The sequence below is a fragment of the Nomascus leucogenys genome, chromosome 5 (assembly GCF_006542625.1).
Source record: "Nomascus leucogenys isolate Asia chromosome 5, Asia_NLE_v1, whole genome shotgun sequence".
NCBI classification, from domain to species: Eukaryota; Metazoa; Chordata; class Mammalia; order Primates; family Hylobatidae; genus Nomascus; species Nomascus leucogenys.
In genome coordinates this window covers 83705870-83723588 of record NC_044385.1, presented here as the reverse complement: position 1 = coordinate 83723588, position 17719 = coordinate 83705870, and the positions used below count along the sequence as shown (strand labels likewise).

The 17719-nt window shown below is 33.7% G+C and overlaps 1 protein-coding gene across 2 annotated transcripts in view; it reads right to left on the bottom strand.

Moving 5' to 3' along the window:
- Positions 1–2924: 2924 nt before the first annotated feature.
- PCDH17 (protocadherin 17) overlaps positions 2925–17719 on the bottom strand; it is a 100311-nt gene continuing 85516 nt past the window's right edge. Inside the window, exon 6 of one of the 2 annotated variants that reach the window (XM_030813464.1) lies at positions 2925–7629. In XM_030813464.1, coding sequence (XP_030669324.1) covers positions 6947–7629 — 683 coding nt within the window. In that variant the 3' untranslated portion in view covers positions 2925–6946. The remainder of the gene's footprint in view (positions 7630–17719) is intronic. The other variant, XM_030813465.1, reaches the window with a different exon arrangement.

The window sequence follows — 17719 nt, the reverse complement described above, 5'->3', positions numbered from 1 at the left end:
GGCTTCTGAATTTATTAGGCTCTCTTGCCTTTATATGTGTATTTTAACCCATATGTACGGATGTAATATTTAAATATCTTTTTAATACTACTAGAACTTACATAATCATTTCTAAGAAGCCAATTGATAATCCTGTTAATTTATATATGCAAAACTTTATGATACAAAGGAACTCAATACAGTCTACATAATTGCTTCCAGGTGAAAATACACTAAGCACACTTAAAATCTCTAATGTGCCATAATATTTTTTAGAGCCCATACAGCCAATGTTGTGAAATATCTTTAAAAATGGCAATGAAAAATTGAAGGCAATCTTGGAGAAACAATTCTGAACCATTAAGAACCATTAACATAGAGATGATCTAAAGTACATGATGTAACGGTGAATTTTAAAAGACAATCATATTAGTGGCATAATTTTTAAAATTGTTTCAAATGATACATTGAAGATACTAGAGGGGTAAGATATCACATATGACAGGATTACAGAATTCACAAAGTCTATGATAAGGGGAGGAACTGAACTTTTAGTTCAAGTCTGGGTATAAAGCTTCCTAACTAGTTACCCTTGAATAAGTCCATTGACCTCTTTGAGCTTCAGAATCCTTACTTCTGTAATATCTTATAAATTTGTGAAAGTGTTCTGTGAGTTGAAATATGCTCTATAAGCAGAGTTTATTATTATTAATTTAGGTTCTGAATTATCCTTAGGAAAGTAAGCATAGTCTTCATATAAGCAGCCCTGAATGCCAATTTTTTAAACAAAATCTAATGATAATCTATTTGAAGTTAATAAAAAAACGTTCAAAATTTGGTTCTTTTTCCTTACAATCTTTGGAAAATGTTATGAAGTAATTTGAATTACATAACTTCAGAAAGCTATATTTTAAAGTATGAATCATAATTAAAATGTAGTTTATTTGATTATTTTAAATAATTTAATGTATATAAGAAACGGAGCGTGGAACAAATAACAAATCATTCCTCTCAAAGTGAGATGTTTCATTTTGTAAGAGAAAAAGTAGAGCATCTATTTAGAGCTAATGAACGATAAGTTGATCTGTGTAATATACAGTTTGTAAAAGCTCACCAATATCTTCCCTCCCTTACTTATTCCTTGCATGTAAAATACTTATTGCCATTGTTTGACCAAAACCTAAGTTATTTTTTGATAACTCTTTCTGAAATATTTAAAATGAAGAACTTTAAAAGAAACTGCACCCTCCTTTAGGAATACTGAGAATTTGATCCCTAATGTAGAATACATTTCTTAAAATATCACTAGTGTCTAAAATGAACAGAAAATGATACATGCCATTGGTGAGCCATATACATCTACCTCCAAAAGCAGGTAATAAATAGCTTTAAAATGGTCCATTAGCTGGCTGATCTATTTGTATGTGTCTTATTGATTCTATACTGGTCTTTACAAATTAATTATCTTCATATTCTACAAAGAATGACGCTATTGCCAAATAATTGTAACTAGTGAGTATACCTACTTAAGTAAATATTATCTGGAGGACTTTAACATTTCATTGATATGTAGTAAGCCTGTGATATATGTCCCTTCCACAGTTTCCTCCTAATTGCAGCATAGCCAGATAGGGAACTTCATTTGAAAGACTCAGTACTCCCTCAACTCTGGTCAGATTGTTCAGGTAACTCAGTTAACAGCTTGGTCTACTTGAGAGCAGTGAAGGAATGGCATGGTAAGCATATGGATTTTGCTATTCTTAAAGGTAAAGTTATTTTCTTTATGTAATGAAATTACTTGTATTAAGTAGTAGTGTCAAGGTAGCATAAGGTCAATTTCTATGTTAGTAAATATCATCAAGCAAAAACTGTACATATTCTAAGGGCAAAATGTAATTGGCTTAGCACTTCTTTGTACCCTAGGATCCTTGTGTAGCACCTAGTGCATAAGTGGTCTTCAATAAAAAAGAAAAAGCAAGCAAAAAAATGAACAAAAGAATACATATGCAAGTTATTTAATCTATAACAATAAATCTAACCCATAAAGATCTTCTTAGATATGGAAGAGCAATGCACTCTTCATGACATATTTTATGCTGCTGGAAGAAAAGTAAAATTAAAAAAAATCCAAACAAAAAGACTCTTATGCTGGTTTGAAATTTAGAAGATGTCACTCAGTTAGTGAAATGACAGATATATGGGATGTGTGGATTAACTGAGAAAAATGCAAACAACCAAATCTAATTTATAAAGAGTAATGTGTATTAGAATGTACCTAATTACTTGTCCAACAAGATAGGAACTCTGACACCATTCCTTTTTAGTGTTTACTCCTGAGGCATCATAGCCCAAGGCAAACACATAGTAGAATGCAATAGATGCTTGTTAAATGAGGAGAAAAGGAGGTTTATTACTTTTAAATGCCAAGATAAATACATGCTTACTTTAAAATACCATTTGTACATATTGCATATATTGGATTCTGTACTATCTGGAGTTTCAGGCATTTACTAGGGGTCTCAGAACGTTCTCCCTGCGGATGAGGGAGGACTATTCTATTTGCTTTCATTAGTCATGTAAGATTATGACAGAGCTTGTAAACGTACTTTTCTGAAATCCTCTGAGATCTTATGCCAAATTATCTTTATACTAATTGTAAATATTAAAAACCACAAATATTATTAGGCTATGACCCTTTGGTAATTATTTAACTAGCCAATTTATCTAAGCTATGTGAAAGATTGTTAATCCACTTCTATTGAGAAACTAGTGATACTATCAAGTAATTTTTTTAAGTCTTATTTTAATGACAAGCAGATAACTAGCAAAATGAGTTGTGATGCCACAGTTTGCTTTTCCAAAATAATTATGATCAGGGTCCCTGTGATATGCAGTGTGTAACACATCCCTTCTGTGTTAATGAATTCAAGGGAAGGCAACACCACTATTAGTAATAGCTTTTTATTCGGAGTCCTCATTTTCCAGATAGATCACATTAAACACAGCCATTAAACAATAGCGTTGAGATGAATCCATACAACGTATGCTGCTTTTGTTGTTGTCCTTGTTCACCAATCACTTGGTGCAGCTAAGAACCTTATGGAGTGATGGGCTGATAATGGAAATAGCCAACCTGCAAAACACTGGGGCCAGGAAAGTCAGACTTTAATCAGGTCTCATTCAATAATATTTTGAATCAACATATCTTGATAGCCAAAACTCTCATTTGAATTAATGCTCTGATAAATGCTGTCTGTTGTCAAAAGAATATAATTAGACTATTATGACTGGGCATATATTATGCCAGATCTGTCTATTTGTTGACCTCAGTAACTTCTACTCTATTATATAACAAACAGCTTTTAACCTGGTTCTAAAAAAGCATATGCTCTATTACTACATGACTTTTTTATGGTGCCATATTTTAAATTGAGCAATGTCTAGATCCTTTAAAGGGAAGTCATGTTTTACAAGATTTCAGCTAATTTTGGAAAACAAAACAAGTTAGTTTCTCAACCAGGAATTCAATTAACCTATGGAGTAGTGAGCCAATCTTCGTATATTGCCTGCAATAAAGTTAGAAATGTCAGGTTAAGAAATAGCATGAAGAAATTCTTTGAAATTGCATGATATGTCTCTTTAATGTTTACTTTGGTATAGGTATAACTAACAGATTCTCACTACTTTTAACTCTGATGAAAAGGTTATGTTGTTGCTTTTTTTTTTTTTAGTTCATCTGTAAGCAATTCTTAGAAGTTTGGGTTTTTTACTGAAATTTCCATGAAGTGATTTTTTTTTTTTTTCTGTGCTTAACTTCAGTTACTTAAAGACCTAAAAGACCAAGTGGTATCACATCACATATTTTGTATGTGTGGGATTTTTTTGAGGGGTTAGTACTTGAAAGATGTGAATTGATATTTTTTTCACATTCTAAATTATGCTAAAACCCCTTCAAATCTCACTGTTTGCTCATGCATCACCTATTAGAGCAAGTTGCTCCCTAAAAGTGTGATTTTGGCATCTCATAGGCTTCCTTGAAAGCCAAGCACCAGAGGTCTGCAATAAAGGCAGTTGCCAGCTAAATGAATAAAAACGAGATTTCCTCAATTCAACTATAAAAGCTTGGAGTCCTGACTGCTGAATTACCACCAACTTGTAAATAAATAATCACTACTAAATACAGATAATGTGTTAAACAGCTAACACTAGTAAATCACTGGTGACAGAGAGCCTAAAGGTAAATCCCTCACACATTGGCACAACCAATTATTACAATCTTATGGTGTTTTCATGTCCTCAGACACATATAATAAATTGAACAACTGGTTACTTAGCATTAAGAATGTTTATAAAATAAACCCTACTCTCTTTGCTGATTTCATTTACATACTGCTTTAGATTTTACTAAGTGGTTATTTGTCTAGTAAGAGAGAGGCAACACTTGGTAAGACTAAATGGAAATCAGTTTTCCATCAAATTTCAGCTATCAAGCTAAATCAACCTGTAGTCTCCTGGCAAAAATAACATCATATAACAGAGACAAGACATTTCAGATACATAAATTGTCCAAAATATAGAGAGTCAATTAGGTTTCACATGTACAAGGTCCCCTCTTTTCTAATTTAAACATTTATGAGTAATAAAAACCAAGAGTAGAGCTTTGGAAAGGCTGTTACTAGGAACCAAAATATAGTTCTCAAGAGAATAAGGCTGATGGGACTTGTCCACTCTTCCCTCTCAAAGCCGTTTTGCAAACGAGGTACAGTCTAAAATACGGATGGCATTTGACGGAAATATTTTCAGTAGAAGTTTTTAAAGTTTAAAATTACAAAACTTAATTTAATTCAATGTTTGTTTTTGCTTTTGTTTTTGTTTTAAATATAAGAATTTTTATGACATTTATGCTGTTTCTACACTGGCTTGGTGGCCAGAAGAGAAGGCACAAAATTCTCCACCAGTTTGCAAATAATGCATTTTTCTGCTCCAGTGCTCAAACAGCCTTTATTTAACTCAGCACCACATTTTCTAAGGTATGGGCACAAAACTGTTTGTCATGAAGCTATAAAATGCCAAAAATTTTAAATGCTGAAAGAAAATGTCAATCAAGGCATTTTCCCATCTGCTGCTACTTCTGCAAGTGCTAATTTTATTTTTCCCAATTCCTGAAATTTGAGGTTTCTTAGCCTCATATGGAAGTAAGTTTGAAACTCGCTAAATGTCACAAGAAAAGGTGTAACCAAATGAAGGAATAGAAGGTGTATTGTTCTCAAAGGACACCAACAAAAAGAGGCAGAAGAGCACTGAGATAAAGGAAAACATTTTGTTAAGACCCAGACCTCTTGAAAAACACTACACAATGCAAGTAACCACTGCTGGTACATACATGCATTAAAGCATTTTTCATGTTTTTGAAATATAAAGGGAACACACATCTGAAGCACTTAAAATACTTTTGAGAACCAACTGATGGCATAATATCTACATAGGCAGAAGCTGTATGTTATTGAAAAAACATGAAGAAGTTTCAGATATTGGTACAAATGTTAATTCTTGTGATTTAGCATGACTTTAATAAAAGCTTCTACAAGGACTTGCACATAACTATGACTGATGGATGTATTTTTTGACCTTTCAGTTAGCTCCATCAGCTCACTCAAACACATTTTGAACAGATTATGTACTGTAGTACTTGGTAGACTATACATTAAACAAGAGACTTTGCTCTGAGGCACTGCTTCCCACACTCCATGGGGAAAAGGAAGCAGGAAAAAACAAAACTCATAGAGTTCGACAGCTACCGAGGCAACACTTGCCATTTACAATATAAGCCCAAATATTTTTGCAACACAACTATATATTAATTTAATAAAATACACAATATAGCTCTTATACACTCAACAATTTGGCTCATATGCACTGAATCTGCAATAAATCAATAAAAATATGTCATTTGATGTAAACACGTTGAATCTTCTTACATTTGCACATTTAAATGGTCATGTGACTTGTGTATGTCTAAGATATTTTCACTTTCCTGAGCTATTTTAGTGTCCACAAATGAATAAAACATATTAATCAAATTAATTTTCTCTGAATCTTACCACTCAATGGTAACTATTTTTTAGAACTTTTCTATGTCAAATTTAAAACATACTCATCATTGTTTAAATCTTTGTTGGACACTAAAATGCTAAATAGGCATTTTAAATCTTTAAATTTTCTTCTTCTTTAATGACGTGAATTAGTCTACGTGTGTGCAGGACAAAATGGACTATATCTTTTTACATTTAACTTTTATACGACATGAGATGTCTTACAAATGACCAAAGGTTTTTTTTGTTTTTGTTTTTGTTTTTGACTAATGATATGGAATGTTCCTTGTGTTTATATGTGTGTCAGGTAACTTTATACAGAAATGTTTACCACAAATATGTGTTAATGTTTGGTGTAGCTTGGACTACTGCAAGGTCTTTTCAGGACTTTCAGTAGAAGCCTGTGATGACTGCTAGAAATCCACCACAGATCACAAATTATGACCCTGCTTTGTATGGGGTTTATAGGTAAACAGTTAAGTCAGCATAAATCACGGAGGACAGTCTGAGAGTGATCAGAAATACTTCAGTTCTCACACTGCATACCTTCCTAACAGATTGTCAAAAGGTAATTCTTCCCTCATCCTCCTTTTTCGTCTCTCCTTTTTCTTCTCTTTTTTTTTTCTTTTCTCTTTAAGCATCATTAATTCTGTCCTAATATAAGTTTGGTCAAAACGAAACCATTGTTATCTCTGAAAAAGAAATCAGCAGTGGAAAGAACATACTTGTGGGCACTTCAGATGTTCACTAAAAGCCTTAAAGCAGTATTGGTCTTTCTTCATCCCTGTAAAATGGGTTATCACCAGGAGGGATCATTTTTAAATCAACAGAAGAGACAAGAAAATGCCAATGCCTTTTTTTTTTTTTTTCTTTTTTCACTTTCTGACAGCCACAGGGTCGTTTCCCCGGCAGTCTTGCAAAAGCTTATCAATTTCTCTCACAACTTCCTCTGCATCCACGGACTCTCTGCCCAGATCCCTGTTGGGGTGGTCAAGCTGCTCAAGAACAGCACCCATCTCACTGGAATCCCGGCTGGCTCTGGAATGCACATCCGCAAAGACCCTTGCCATCTGATCGGAAGCCATGAAGGGAGGGTCTCTTGGTTGCTTACTAGGCGACAGATATTGACTGTCAGTGGGCAAGTACTGACTGCTTGCTTCAGCCAGGGCTCCTGGTTTTGCTTCACAGGCATCCAGGGAGCCTTTTGTTGAGGTGCAAGGCTCGATGCATGCCTTGGTTGGGCTGCTTGATGCTGAGGGGACCTCTTGGAGGAGAGGGCTCAGGGCACGTTTGGCTTTTAAATAAGGTTTAACGTTGGCAATGAGAATAGTGTGCTCTCGCTTGTCTTTTCCAAATGTACAAAAAGTCTTTTTCCCAGTGGGATTCACAGTTTCGTAAGTCTCAGTCTCAACATTAGCTTCAACTGTAGGTACAAAGAGATTTGTGCGGTAATCTGCATTTTCAGCCTGATTGGCTGCAGGGAACTGTGGCATCCAGCACCTGTCAGAATGACCAAGCACTCGGCATTCATCTGTGCAATTAACACACTCTTCTGGTTCTGCAAAACAAAAGAGAAAACAGCAAATCCAATCATTAGGGTTTTCTTTAAATTTCTACAGAGGCTGTGATCAGCTCTCAATGGGCTTACTTGACCTCTGGCCTCTTAATTAAAAAGGAAAAGAAAACAATAATTAAAACATTTCAGGATGGTTGCATAAACCTGCTGGTTGAGACAATGGTTTAATTTAAGTCTATTCTCTAGATATTAACGAATTTCCATAGCCCGGGAAGAAGTAAGAGGTGGCCATTGGAGAATCATTCTCAGTAGAATAGAGCATCACCATAAACTAAACTCCTGGGAATATCAGTTAGTCTTTGTTCTGTATAACTCATCCTAGAAACAGTGAACTTCAAAAAAGATTATCAGGATTATTTTTTTCAAATCAAATAACAGGGCAAAAACTGGATTGCAAACTTCCATAACAAGTTCTAAGCTGCTCTTTAAAAAATGTTTTATCACTATTTTGCTTGTAATTGTTATTTGGAAGACAGTCATGAAATAAAAGTTTTCCTTTAAATGCTTATTTTTCCTACTGAGAGCGGCAAATGGAATTTTTTATCAGAACATATTACGAATAAGCTTGTCAAAAAGTGCACATCCCTATTTTATTAGACAGGCGCATGGATCATGTAATCAGTTTTCTGTTCAGCTTTTTGTTTGGGGTGTAAGTAGGTGAAAATGCATTTACTCAACAGATATAGTTCAGAATGAATGACAAATCATGATTTCCCATTTTAAATAATAATGCTTTCTGTGGGAATTTTTACTTTTTTCCTTTGCCAATAGAGACTCTAAATAAAGCATTCTTTTAATGATCTCTATTTCACAGATGCTGAACGTAGAATATGAAAAAAAATCCTTAATTATAGAACAGCTGCATAGATCCATTGACCCCCAATATTTTAAACCATAACTTTGAGCTACATCTTCCCAGTTGTCCCTTTCTTCTATAAATGATTGTGCCCATTGTGGTTAATGACTGTTTCTAAATCAGAGACTTTTACTTTTAGGAGACAATCTACCTTTATGTAATGGGAATAGAAGTCCCTACACTTTTAGGCGCCCTTGGGATTTGCCATTTAATTGATGCTAGATGATCCCTACACATTTAGAGTGTCCTGTGCAAGAAAAGGATGTCCACATGAAAGATATATTTAAAATAGCAGCAAATGTAATAGCGTTGATAAATTTGTATATCACTTCTCAAAGTTATATATGAAACCTAAATTTATACTTAAAGCATGTAAATAATTATTCACATTAAAAAGCCCACAATCTGTTTTATCACAAAAGGTTTTAAGATAAAACAATTTCTTAAGAGATTGAAATTTTTTAGGAAGAAATCAAAATGGTGTCTTGACACAACAAAGATACTATGTTATTTATTCACACCTGTGAAACATCAAAAAAAATTAGGTATCTTTCTTCTATTTTAATTTTGTCATTTTTTAAAAGAAATGTTTTCTTATGAGTAAACTAAATATTCACTGTTAAATTTATTATGCAGGAAAGAATGCTAAAAAGCAGTCTCACAGTGCATCCACAGACGCAAATACTATCTACAAATTGAAAGACTGTTCGACAGACATGAAGAACAGCAGAAACTAGGCATTTTTTTAAGAAGCCTCTATTTATGTATTTAAATTAGAACTGAATTTTTTTAAAGGGGGGTATCAGAAGTTCAATATTGGCCAGGCATAGTGGCTTATGCCTATAATCCCAGCACTTTGGGAGTCTGAGGCAGGAGGATTGCTTGAGCCCAGGAGTTTCAGACTAGCCTGGGCAACATAGCAAGACGCCCCTCTATGAAAATAAAAAATTCAAATTAGCCAGGTGAGGTGGTGCATGCTTCCTGTCCCAGCTACTCGGGAGGCTGAGGCAGGAAGATGGCTTGAGCCCAGGAGGTCAAGGCTGCAGTAAGCTATAATCATGCCATTTCACTGCAGCCTGAGTGACAGAGTTATACCCTGTCTCAAAATAAATAAGTAAATAAATACATAGAAAAGCAAAAAGAAAGGTTCAATATCAGGTATCAGTCATTTGTTTCCTTTACTTACTCTAAATGGGAATCATAAATATTACCTTTATTTATATCTGTCAGTAAATGTTAGAAAAATGATATAATATGATTTCAACAAATAGGTAACTTTCAACAAATTTTATCTTTCGGAAAGAAGGAAAAGTAGAAAACTTTACAATCTATTTCACTCAGTAATACTTTTGTATCTTCTAGCATCATGAATTTTTTTAAAAAAATTCATTTATAACTCATACATTGTCTTTGAAATATGCTAATGTAGTTTCATGTTTCATATTGACTGGCCTTTCATTGCAGCTATTTGGATAGCTAACACTGAATGAATTCAATATGAATTTAAGAGACAGAAAAGAAAGAACAATGCAGACATATGAGAGTGTAAATCGACCTTGAATTTGAAACCACCAACATAAAATGATTGTTTGCTTGTCACAGCTGAAAATCTGCAGCATTTTACTTAACTCCTTTATGTCACATCGTGGGGAGCAAATTTTGAGTATTGATTATGATACATTACCAGCTGTTCACCTTGTTATTAGACTATAATTTTGATGGCAGCAGTTCACAGGCAGTGAAGAAAATTGAATGGACACTTTTGTACAAACAGCAGAAACTATGAGCACAAAGTGAATTCTAACTGTCAAGGGTCAAGTTAGAATTTGTGAGAGAGGGAAATCATTTTTGAAAAAACATAAATGGATGAATAGGCAAATACAGAAAGAAGAGACACAGATAATATACAATGAATGACTGGTTGGACAAAAAAGATAGACAAATGGAAAAAAGGAAGAAAGTAGAAAGGGAAAGAAGCAAAACAAAGTGAAGGGAAGAGGGAAACGAGGATGAGAGGGAGGCAAGGGCTGGGGGTAGATGAAGGGAGAATTGAGTGTGGAGGGAGAAGGAGGGAATGTTGCCACAAAGAAAGGGTTTGTTTAAGACAAAAAAAGTTGTATTCACAGTATTTCTGACATGTGTACCTTCTATTGTACATTTTTAAGTGTCCTCAATAAGTTAAGTGTGTATAATAAAAAATAACATTAAGGAGTATTTACTTAAGCCCTACAGTTCTAAAGTAGATGATCAAACTGCTCTCTGTACTTTGAGGGGAATGGATTCTGGAATAGATATGTTGAATTATAAGCTATGGAAATGAAAAAAAAAGCAAATTATTTAGATAGCCACCATTTGCATATATTCAATATATACACCAGAAAACAAGTCCAGAAACCCTGAACAGAAGAAATCAAATAAAAAATAGTTGAACCAATATTCACTTTTTTCTTCAGGTTCAATCTGGGATTACCAAGAGATTATTTACTTTTATTTTCCTACTTTCCTCGGTATAACATGATCACCCCTTCACAGAATGCATCCCTTGCCAAGAAACATAGCAAAATCTAAATAGTATGCAGATGAGAGATACTCACAGATAAGCATGTTTATATTGCAGAAAGAAAACAATTCTAAAGTACACAAGATGGGACTGTGGGCAGTTCTGCCTATATTAGACACTGTAAACTACAGTGTTTACAGTTATAAACTATTAGGTTATAGTGTCTAATCTTTTAAAAGCATGATTCCCTGAAATATCATACGACAATCAAATAACTTTAAACACTTGTTTAGTATTAAGAATCACTCTCTATACTCCTGTTGCTGCATCCGACTGTTATGCAAGCCTCAAAGGGGAGTATCTAAATGCAGTAACCTTAATTAGTTCAATTGTGCCTCTTAATTTATATGACATTTTTGCAAAACAGATGAAGTAACTCAAAAGACTGTAAAACTTGCAGTTTACCTGCACCATAAACCACACACACACATGCACACATATTCATATTGTATACAGACCTTTATTTTTATGTTTGTGATAAAACTTAGCTTTTTCCAAGACGTAGACTAAAAATTCATTAATAAAAGGGAAAATCTTAAATTCATAATCTATGCATTTCTGAACATTAACTACTAGCAATTACCATAAGGGAAGTACAGGTGAATCACAGGAAGTTCTATATTCATAATATCAGGGGCACATAAACAAGACAATATTTTATTATTGTAAATAAAATAATATTTTATGTATTTGTTTATATATTAACAAAGCTTATATATATTAATGTACACATATATACAAATCTTTCAGACTAAAAGCACCAATAAGCAACATTTTAATCTTCCCCTTTGCCACAAGCCTGGGTGCAAAACCTATGACTAGGTCAACACTTTAACTGTCTCTGATTTTATAATTTCATGTAATTAAAATGGATTTGGACATAAAGATACCCAAAATCTGCATATTCATATCGGCTGATAATATCTGAAAGCTCTCTCCTTTCTCTTTTTTAACCTACACTAAGCAGTTTAATAGTTTAATCTTAAGGATATCAGGCAAGCAATCATTTTGTGACAAAATATACCTTCAGAGGAATTAAGCCATTGTGGAATTATTCTAAATTATATCTATGTGAGGAAAAAATACTTAGATAAAAACATCAAATTATCTGCTTTTAAATTGTTGGGTTTTAATAGTCTCCCACAAATGTTACATAATTTAATTTTACAATGTGTTTTAATTGTATAATGTCAGTATATCACAGGAGTGCATAGCCATTTCAATGATGCCCAGAATTATCATGTATAAGATGGAAAGTTGAAACCAAAATGTTACTAAAATCAACAAAGATTAACAAAGACTAAGTGCCTCAGTTGAACATAGTTATTGTGGAAAGTTCAGGGAAAAGCACTTGTGGGTTCTGATTCTGTAGTGTCCAAGCACAGGAAATATGCCTAGGAACCAGCCAAAAAAGTCTTACTTTGGAGAGAATCTACTTCTTTATTCTATTCTGTCTTGCTCTCAGGCAGAAATTTGTCACAAGTCAGAATTTTAAACTTATTTTCCCTGTCTTCAAAGCACTACAAAAGTAATTTGTGACCACTTAGGGAAATTTTAGACAGCATAAAAGGATTTCCTCCCCTGAGTTTCAGACTTACTTGGTGCTTTGTGAACTCACATATTTGTACACCTGAAAACGTGCATATAGTTTTCAGCACAGGAGTTTCCTATGTGCATCCAGTATTTGCCTCTGATTTTCTTTTCTATAATGATGAGATAAATGTCTGTGTTATAGACACTTAAAAACCAAAATCTATAAATCATGACATCAATAAAGACAGTCTAAATTGTTGTGGCCAGGGGAAAAAGACATTTCAGAAAGTTATCTGTGCTTTATGATTGTCAACCAAATGGTCTTATTTCTGTTTTGTAAACGGATGTAAATAGAAATCGTGCTCTTCTATTACTGTGGTAGTCAGTATCGTTTCTATCAACATCTTAATATTAGAGTTGTTTCCAAGTAGACAACTCTATAAATGGAAGTTTAGTTTTTATTTGCTCCCATTATTCTTTTTTTGTTTCTAATTTACCTTCTTTCACCAATGTAAGCTTTCATAATATCTAATTAGCTGTCTGCAAAATCAGAGAGCAAGCACTTGTCTATTTATGGTCTGCGCAAGTGTTCTGTAGATTAATTCTATAGAATCTAAGCTAAGTACCCATCACAAATTGTTTATCTGTCTGCAAACCAAGCCAACCCAAGACCTTTGGTTGGCAGTTCATGCTCAGTAATAGTTTTCTGTTAAGAGGCTTTAATGGTATAACAACAGCTTGATTTTATGGCCTTTTTCTTTCTTCAGCACATACACACAATTACACACACATGCATGTGCACACATTTTCCTATGACTACAACAAATTGCAATTTATCCCAATATATTCTAACGTAGAGAAAACATCAATGCTAAAATAGAAATCTCATCAGAAAATGGTCCAACATACCTCTAATAAAATGGATTTTTCTTTCAGTGAGTTGACATAATTTACAGCATCCTGTGAACTGACACTATTCTAACATAAACAGTTCTTTCTTTTTGTGGCTATGTTGATTATTATTCACTTACTTTCTTTTCCGATCCTATAAAACCTTTACACTTGTTATAATGATAGAGTGAGTCATTCCATATAAATGGTACCTTAACAATCTATATTCATACACATTGTTATTTCCACTTATGACTTCTATGTCCTATTGTATATTGTTAAAAATGAATATTCTGTTCTCACTATCTGACTAAAAGGAGTAAAAATTTTGCTTTCAATATTATTTCCAGAGACAGTTCTGGATAAGTAAGTTGTCTCAAAATTATTTTTTCCTGTGTCAGATTTTTAAATGGGTATTCTAATATTACAAATTTCCTGGAATTATTTTCCTACTTCCAAGTTTTATTTTAACACCATTTTTAATAAGCTTGTTTTATCCTTTATGCAGGGAAGAACAGGGTTGTGTAAGAAAAAATGTTAATCGGAGAATCCATCCCTTGCTTAGCTAAGCTATTCTTCTTCTATAGCAATGTATTTCCCATGTGTCTCACTTGTGCACAGGGATACATGTTTCTTAATCAAGTAACTAATATACAGATACACAGATCTGGAATGTCTTTTGCTGCTTTTATTTCTTAATATAATGAGGAAAATATATCTTGTTATAATATGCTTATTTCATGAGGTTGCCTGTTAACATGTTGGCAGTGACATAATGAGGAAAAATTAGTCATAGGACCCTAGGAAAGAAAACTATTTTTTAAAAAACCAGCCCCATAAAGAATTATAAATTTAAAATATAGCCCAGGTAATAAAAATACTATGAGAAAAAAATGTATACATTTTGAGGAGTATACACTGCTAATCTGGCTTCCAGATTTTACATTGTGAAGTGCCATTCTATCTGCTTTTGATAGCAGAGAGCACATTTTGGAGAGGAAGTTGTTATAATACTATCAAATAGTCAAACCACGGCAGCTTTGAAGTACCAATCCTCTAGCGTGCACCTGCATCACACAATGCTTTTGAATGTATTGCCACGGCTGCATTCAGACACCAGAAATCACTGTCCTATATCATAAGCAAGTGAATCCAATCACAGCTGGGTATTTGGAGCTGTTTGGAGCATTTGCACTTACTGTTCAGTGCACCTGCACACCTTCGGGGATGGTTTTAAGTGTTTGTGACCCTTTGGACATAGTAAAATGTTTACCGGAGTGGAATTTTCTGGCGTATATATTGACCACACATAGATAGTGCTCTAAGGTGAACAGAACTTAAGACAAATTGAAACGAAATTTATGATAAGGAATAAATGCAAAACAGTATTTGATACAGAAGTGCTAGGACTACAAAACAATGAGAATCTAAACCATGCATTGGGAATTTATGGCACAAATATCATTTGTGTCCCATGGCATGCCACTGAGATTAACGTTGAAAATTTAATCTGCCCCTTCCCTGGATTCCCTTCTGTAGGCACAGCCATCACCTGGGGCAGCAGCAGATGCTTGGAAGTAAAGGCACAGCTAAATGGAACCATCTTTCTCCTAACAGGTACCCTGAAGAGAACTGGCTGAAGCTCAATACTATACCACTAGAACAAGGTTTATATTCACTTTGAGAAAAGTATGCTGACAGAGACTTTCAAGGAAAAACAATACAATTCAAACGTCCCACCAGCATAAAGACAGCTCACATTTTGTGGGCGCATTAGATGTGTGTAGTTCAGCAATTATTTTAAAGAAGTTACACACAATAATTTATAAGGTAAAAAAAAAACAAAAACAACAAAAAAAAACACACCTCCCCGCACCTTGCCTAGGAATTGAAAGTTTTCAAGGAGGGGTATCTTGGATAGAATGTTGTAGAATGAGTGTTTTGTTGGATACAGGTCTGTGGTAAATAAACCTAGATCTATCTACTTTTAAAATTCTGAAGTTTGTAAGACTATATCTCTTTACCGATGAGTTTAAACTTTGGAAACTAAAAAGTAGAGTGAAACCAGCATATGGGAAATAATTCATGATCAGTTACATTTTGAACTATGTCATATGAACGTCAAGCAGCAGAAATACAGAGAAAAGCGTAGGTTGTAATATTGTGAAAGGCTTTATGCGAGAGGTGGTGCTTGATCTGTGATTCAAAGGCTGATCAGGGTTTCAACAGAGTGGAGAGCAGAGAGAGGGCGCTCCAGGTAAAGGATTAAGAAAAGAAACACACCTCACATGGGAATGTGCACTTCACAACAGCTTTATAGGTCAAAGGACTTAAGCTGCAATGGCAACACTTGACATAACAATGTAGAGAAAATTTGCTAGGATCTGAAAAAAGAATGGAAAAGTTCTAAGTAAAAGACCAAATTTAATGCAGCAGGCAATGAAGCATTAGTATAAGTGTTTGAGCAGTGTATCATATGTCTCAAAGATTCTTGAATTGTTTCGGTGGTTGATTGGAAAGACATCAGACACCATTTATGAAACTATAGAATTGGGATGAGCTATAGGGTAAATAGAATCCAAATCAGCATTATTTCTAAAAAGGGATATCTAGAGTTTTTGGCTCAAGCCAGAGTATCTCCAACAGACACGACAAGACCTGAATGATTCACTGGAATAGGCATTCCAGCCCCCAGACTCAGCTTTCAGCTTTCATATCATCCTGCTTCTTCTAAAGAAAGTCTTAATGCGCATTTAAACTGGTATTTTATGTTACCAGCATAAATATTGCATTTTTAAATTCTTCATTAGAAAAATATTTCTTTTTCCTATGTCTACATTATCTTTCTTCCCTCTTCCTCTAATTTTCTGTTATCATTGACCAAACATAACATTTCATATGATGAAATATTTGAAATATTAAAGGATTATTTTAGAAGATCAGAAAATGGAGAGTCTGGAACAAAAGAGATTCGTTAGGTATTCCAAAGGGAGGTAAAAAATATATCAACAAAGCAAAGACAACAACAAAGAGTAAGATAGATGTTGAATCTCAGAACGCTTTTCATATTTGATACACCATTGAAAAGGTTTTTGATACACTATATAAAGAACAATAAATTTTAAAAAATTCAAATTTTTTCCTAAATAAGCATTTATATTTTCTTTGAAGATAATGTAACGATTTTCCTGTTGAATTACATATTACAGCATTACTCTGCATTCCTTATTATTTTTTATCTGTTTACCTGGAGACCCTAAAGTCCCTTGAAATCAAGATACTACAATATATTCTTCAGCATTCCATTCCTTGAATATATGACACACTCAATGTACACTACTGAATTTGAACAAAATGCTTTAAATGGTGGAAAGGATCATTAAATTAAAAGTTATCAAATACTATGGGTAACCTATAATGGGAACAACCACATACTTTATAAATTACTCATTTCAGTACCATTCATTTGTGAGACTATAATGTCAGTATTCAGAGTGAGCCCAGGACCAAATGAAGTTGTATATAATAGCTGTCTATTGCTGTGAGATACACATTGTTTACAGTAATATCAGATGTCTGTTAAAAACAATGTTTATATAGAAAATATAAAGTTATCTATTTATTATTGAAGATACCATTTTAAATTATGAGATAAATAAATCCTGCCTGACATATATTCTACTCGAACTTGGAGGTCAGAATAATTTCCCCTTAGGAAATTTTTTAAACCAGCGACACTGTTATTGAAATCAAAGCCTATATTTAAATAATCACCTCTTTATAATTTTAAATTATGGAAAACAGTGAGTATCCTGAAAACTACACCTCAGGACCTATAGGTTTCTTTCTTCTCTGCTACGTTTCTCTTTTGTTTTTTTCTTCTACTGCATTGCCGTGTTGAATGAGACAGTTTTCTCTTTTAAGTGAGCTGTCTCTGTATCTTACACTTTAGCCAACACCTATCATCAACATATGAATTAATAAGTTTTTGTAATTTTAGAGTCTTGAAAGAGTTAATGCAATTTCCAAAAGAACCTGATTTATATGCAGTGAGAAACCTATGCTCTGGCATGCAGTAGTTAGCAAAAGCTGTTTGGTTTACAAGGACAAATTTAAAATTCTAGCAACTTAAATAATACTGTGAATTTCAGACCCAAGACTGTTTAAGTATTCTACTATTCTTCATCTTTAGAGAGGATGTTTTCCTTATGCTTTTATTGCCTCTGTAAGCT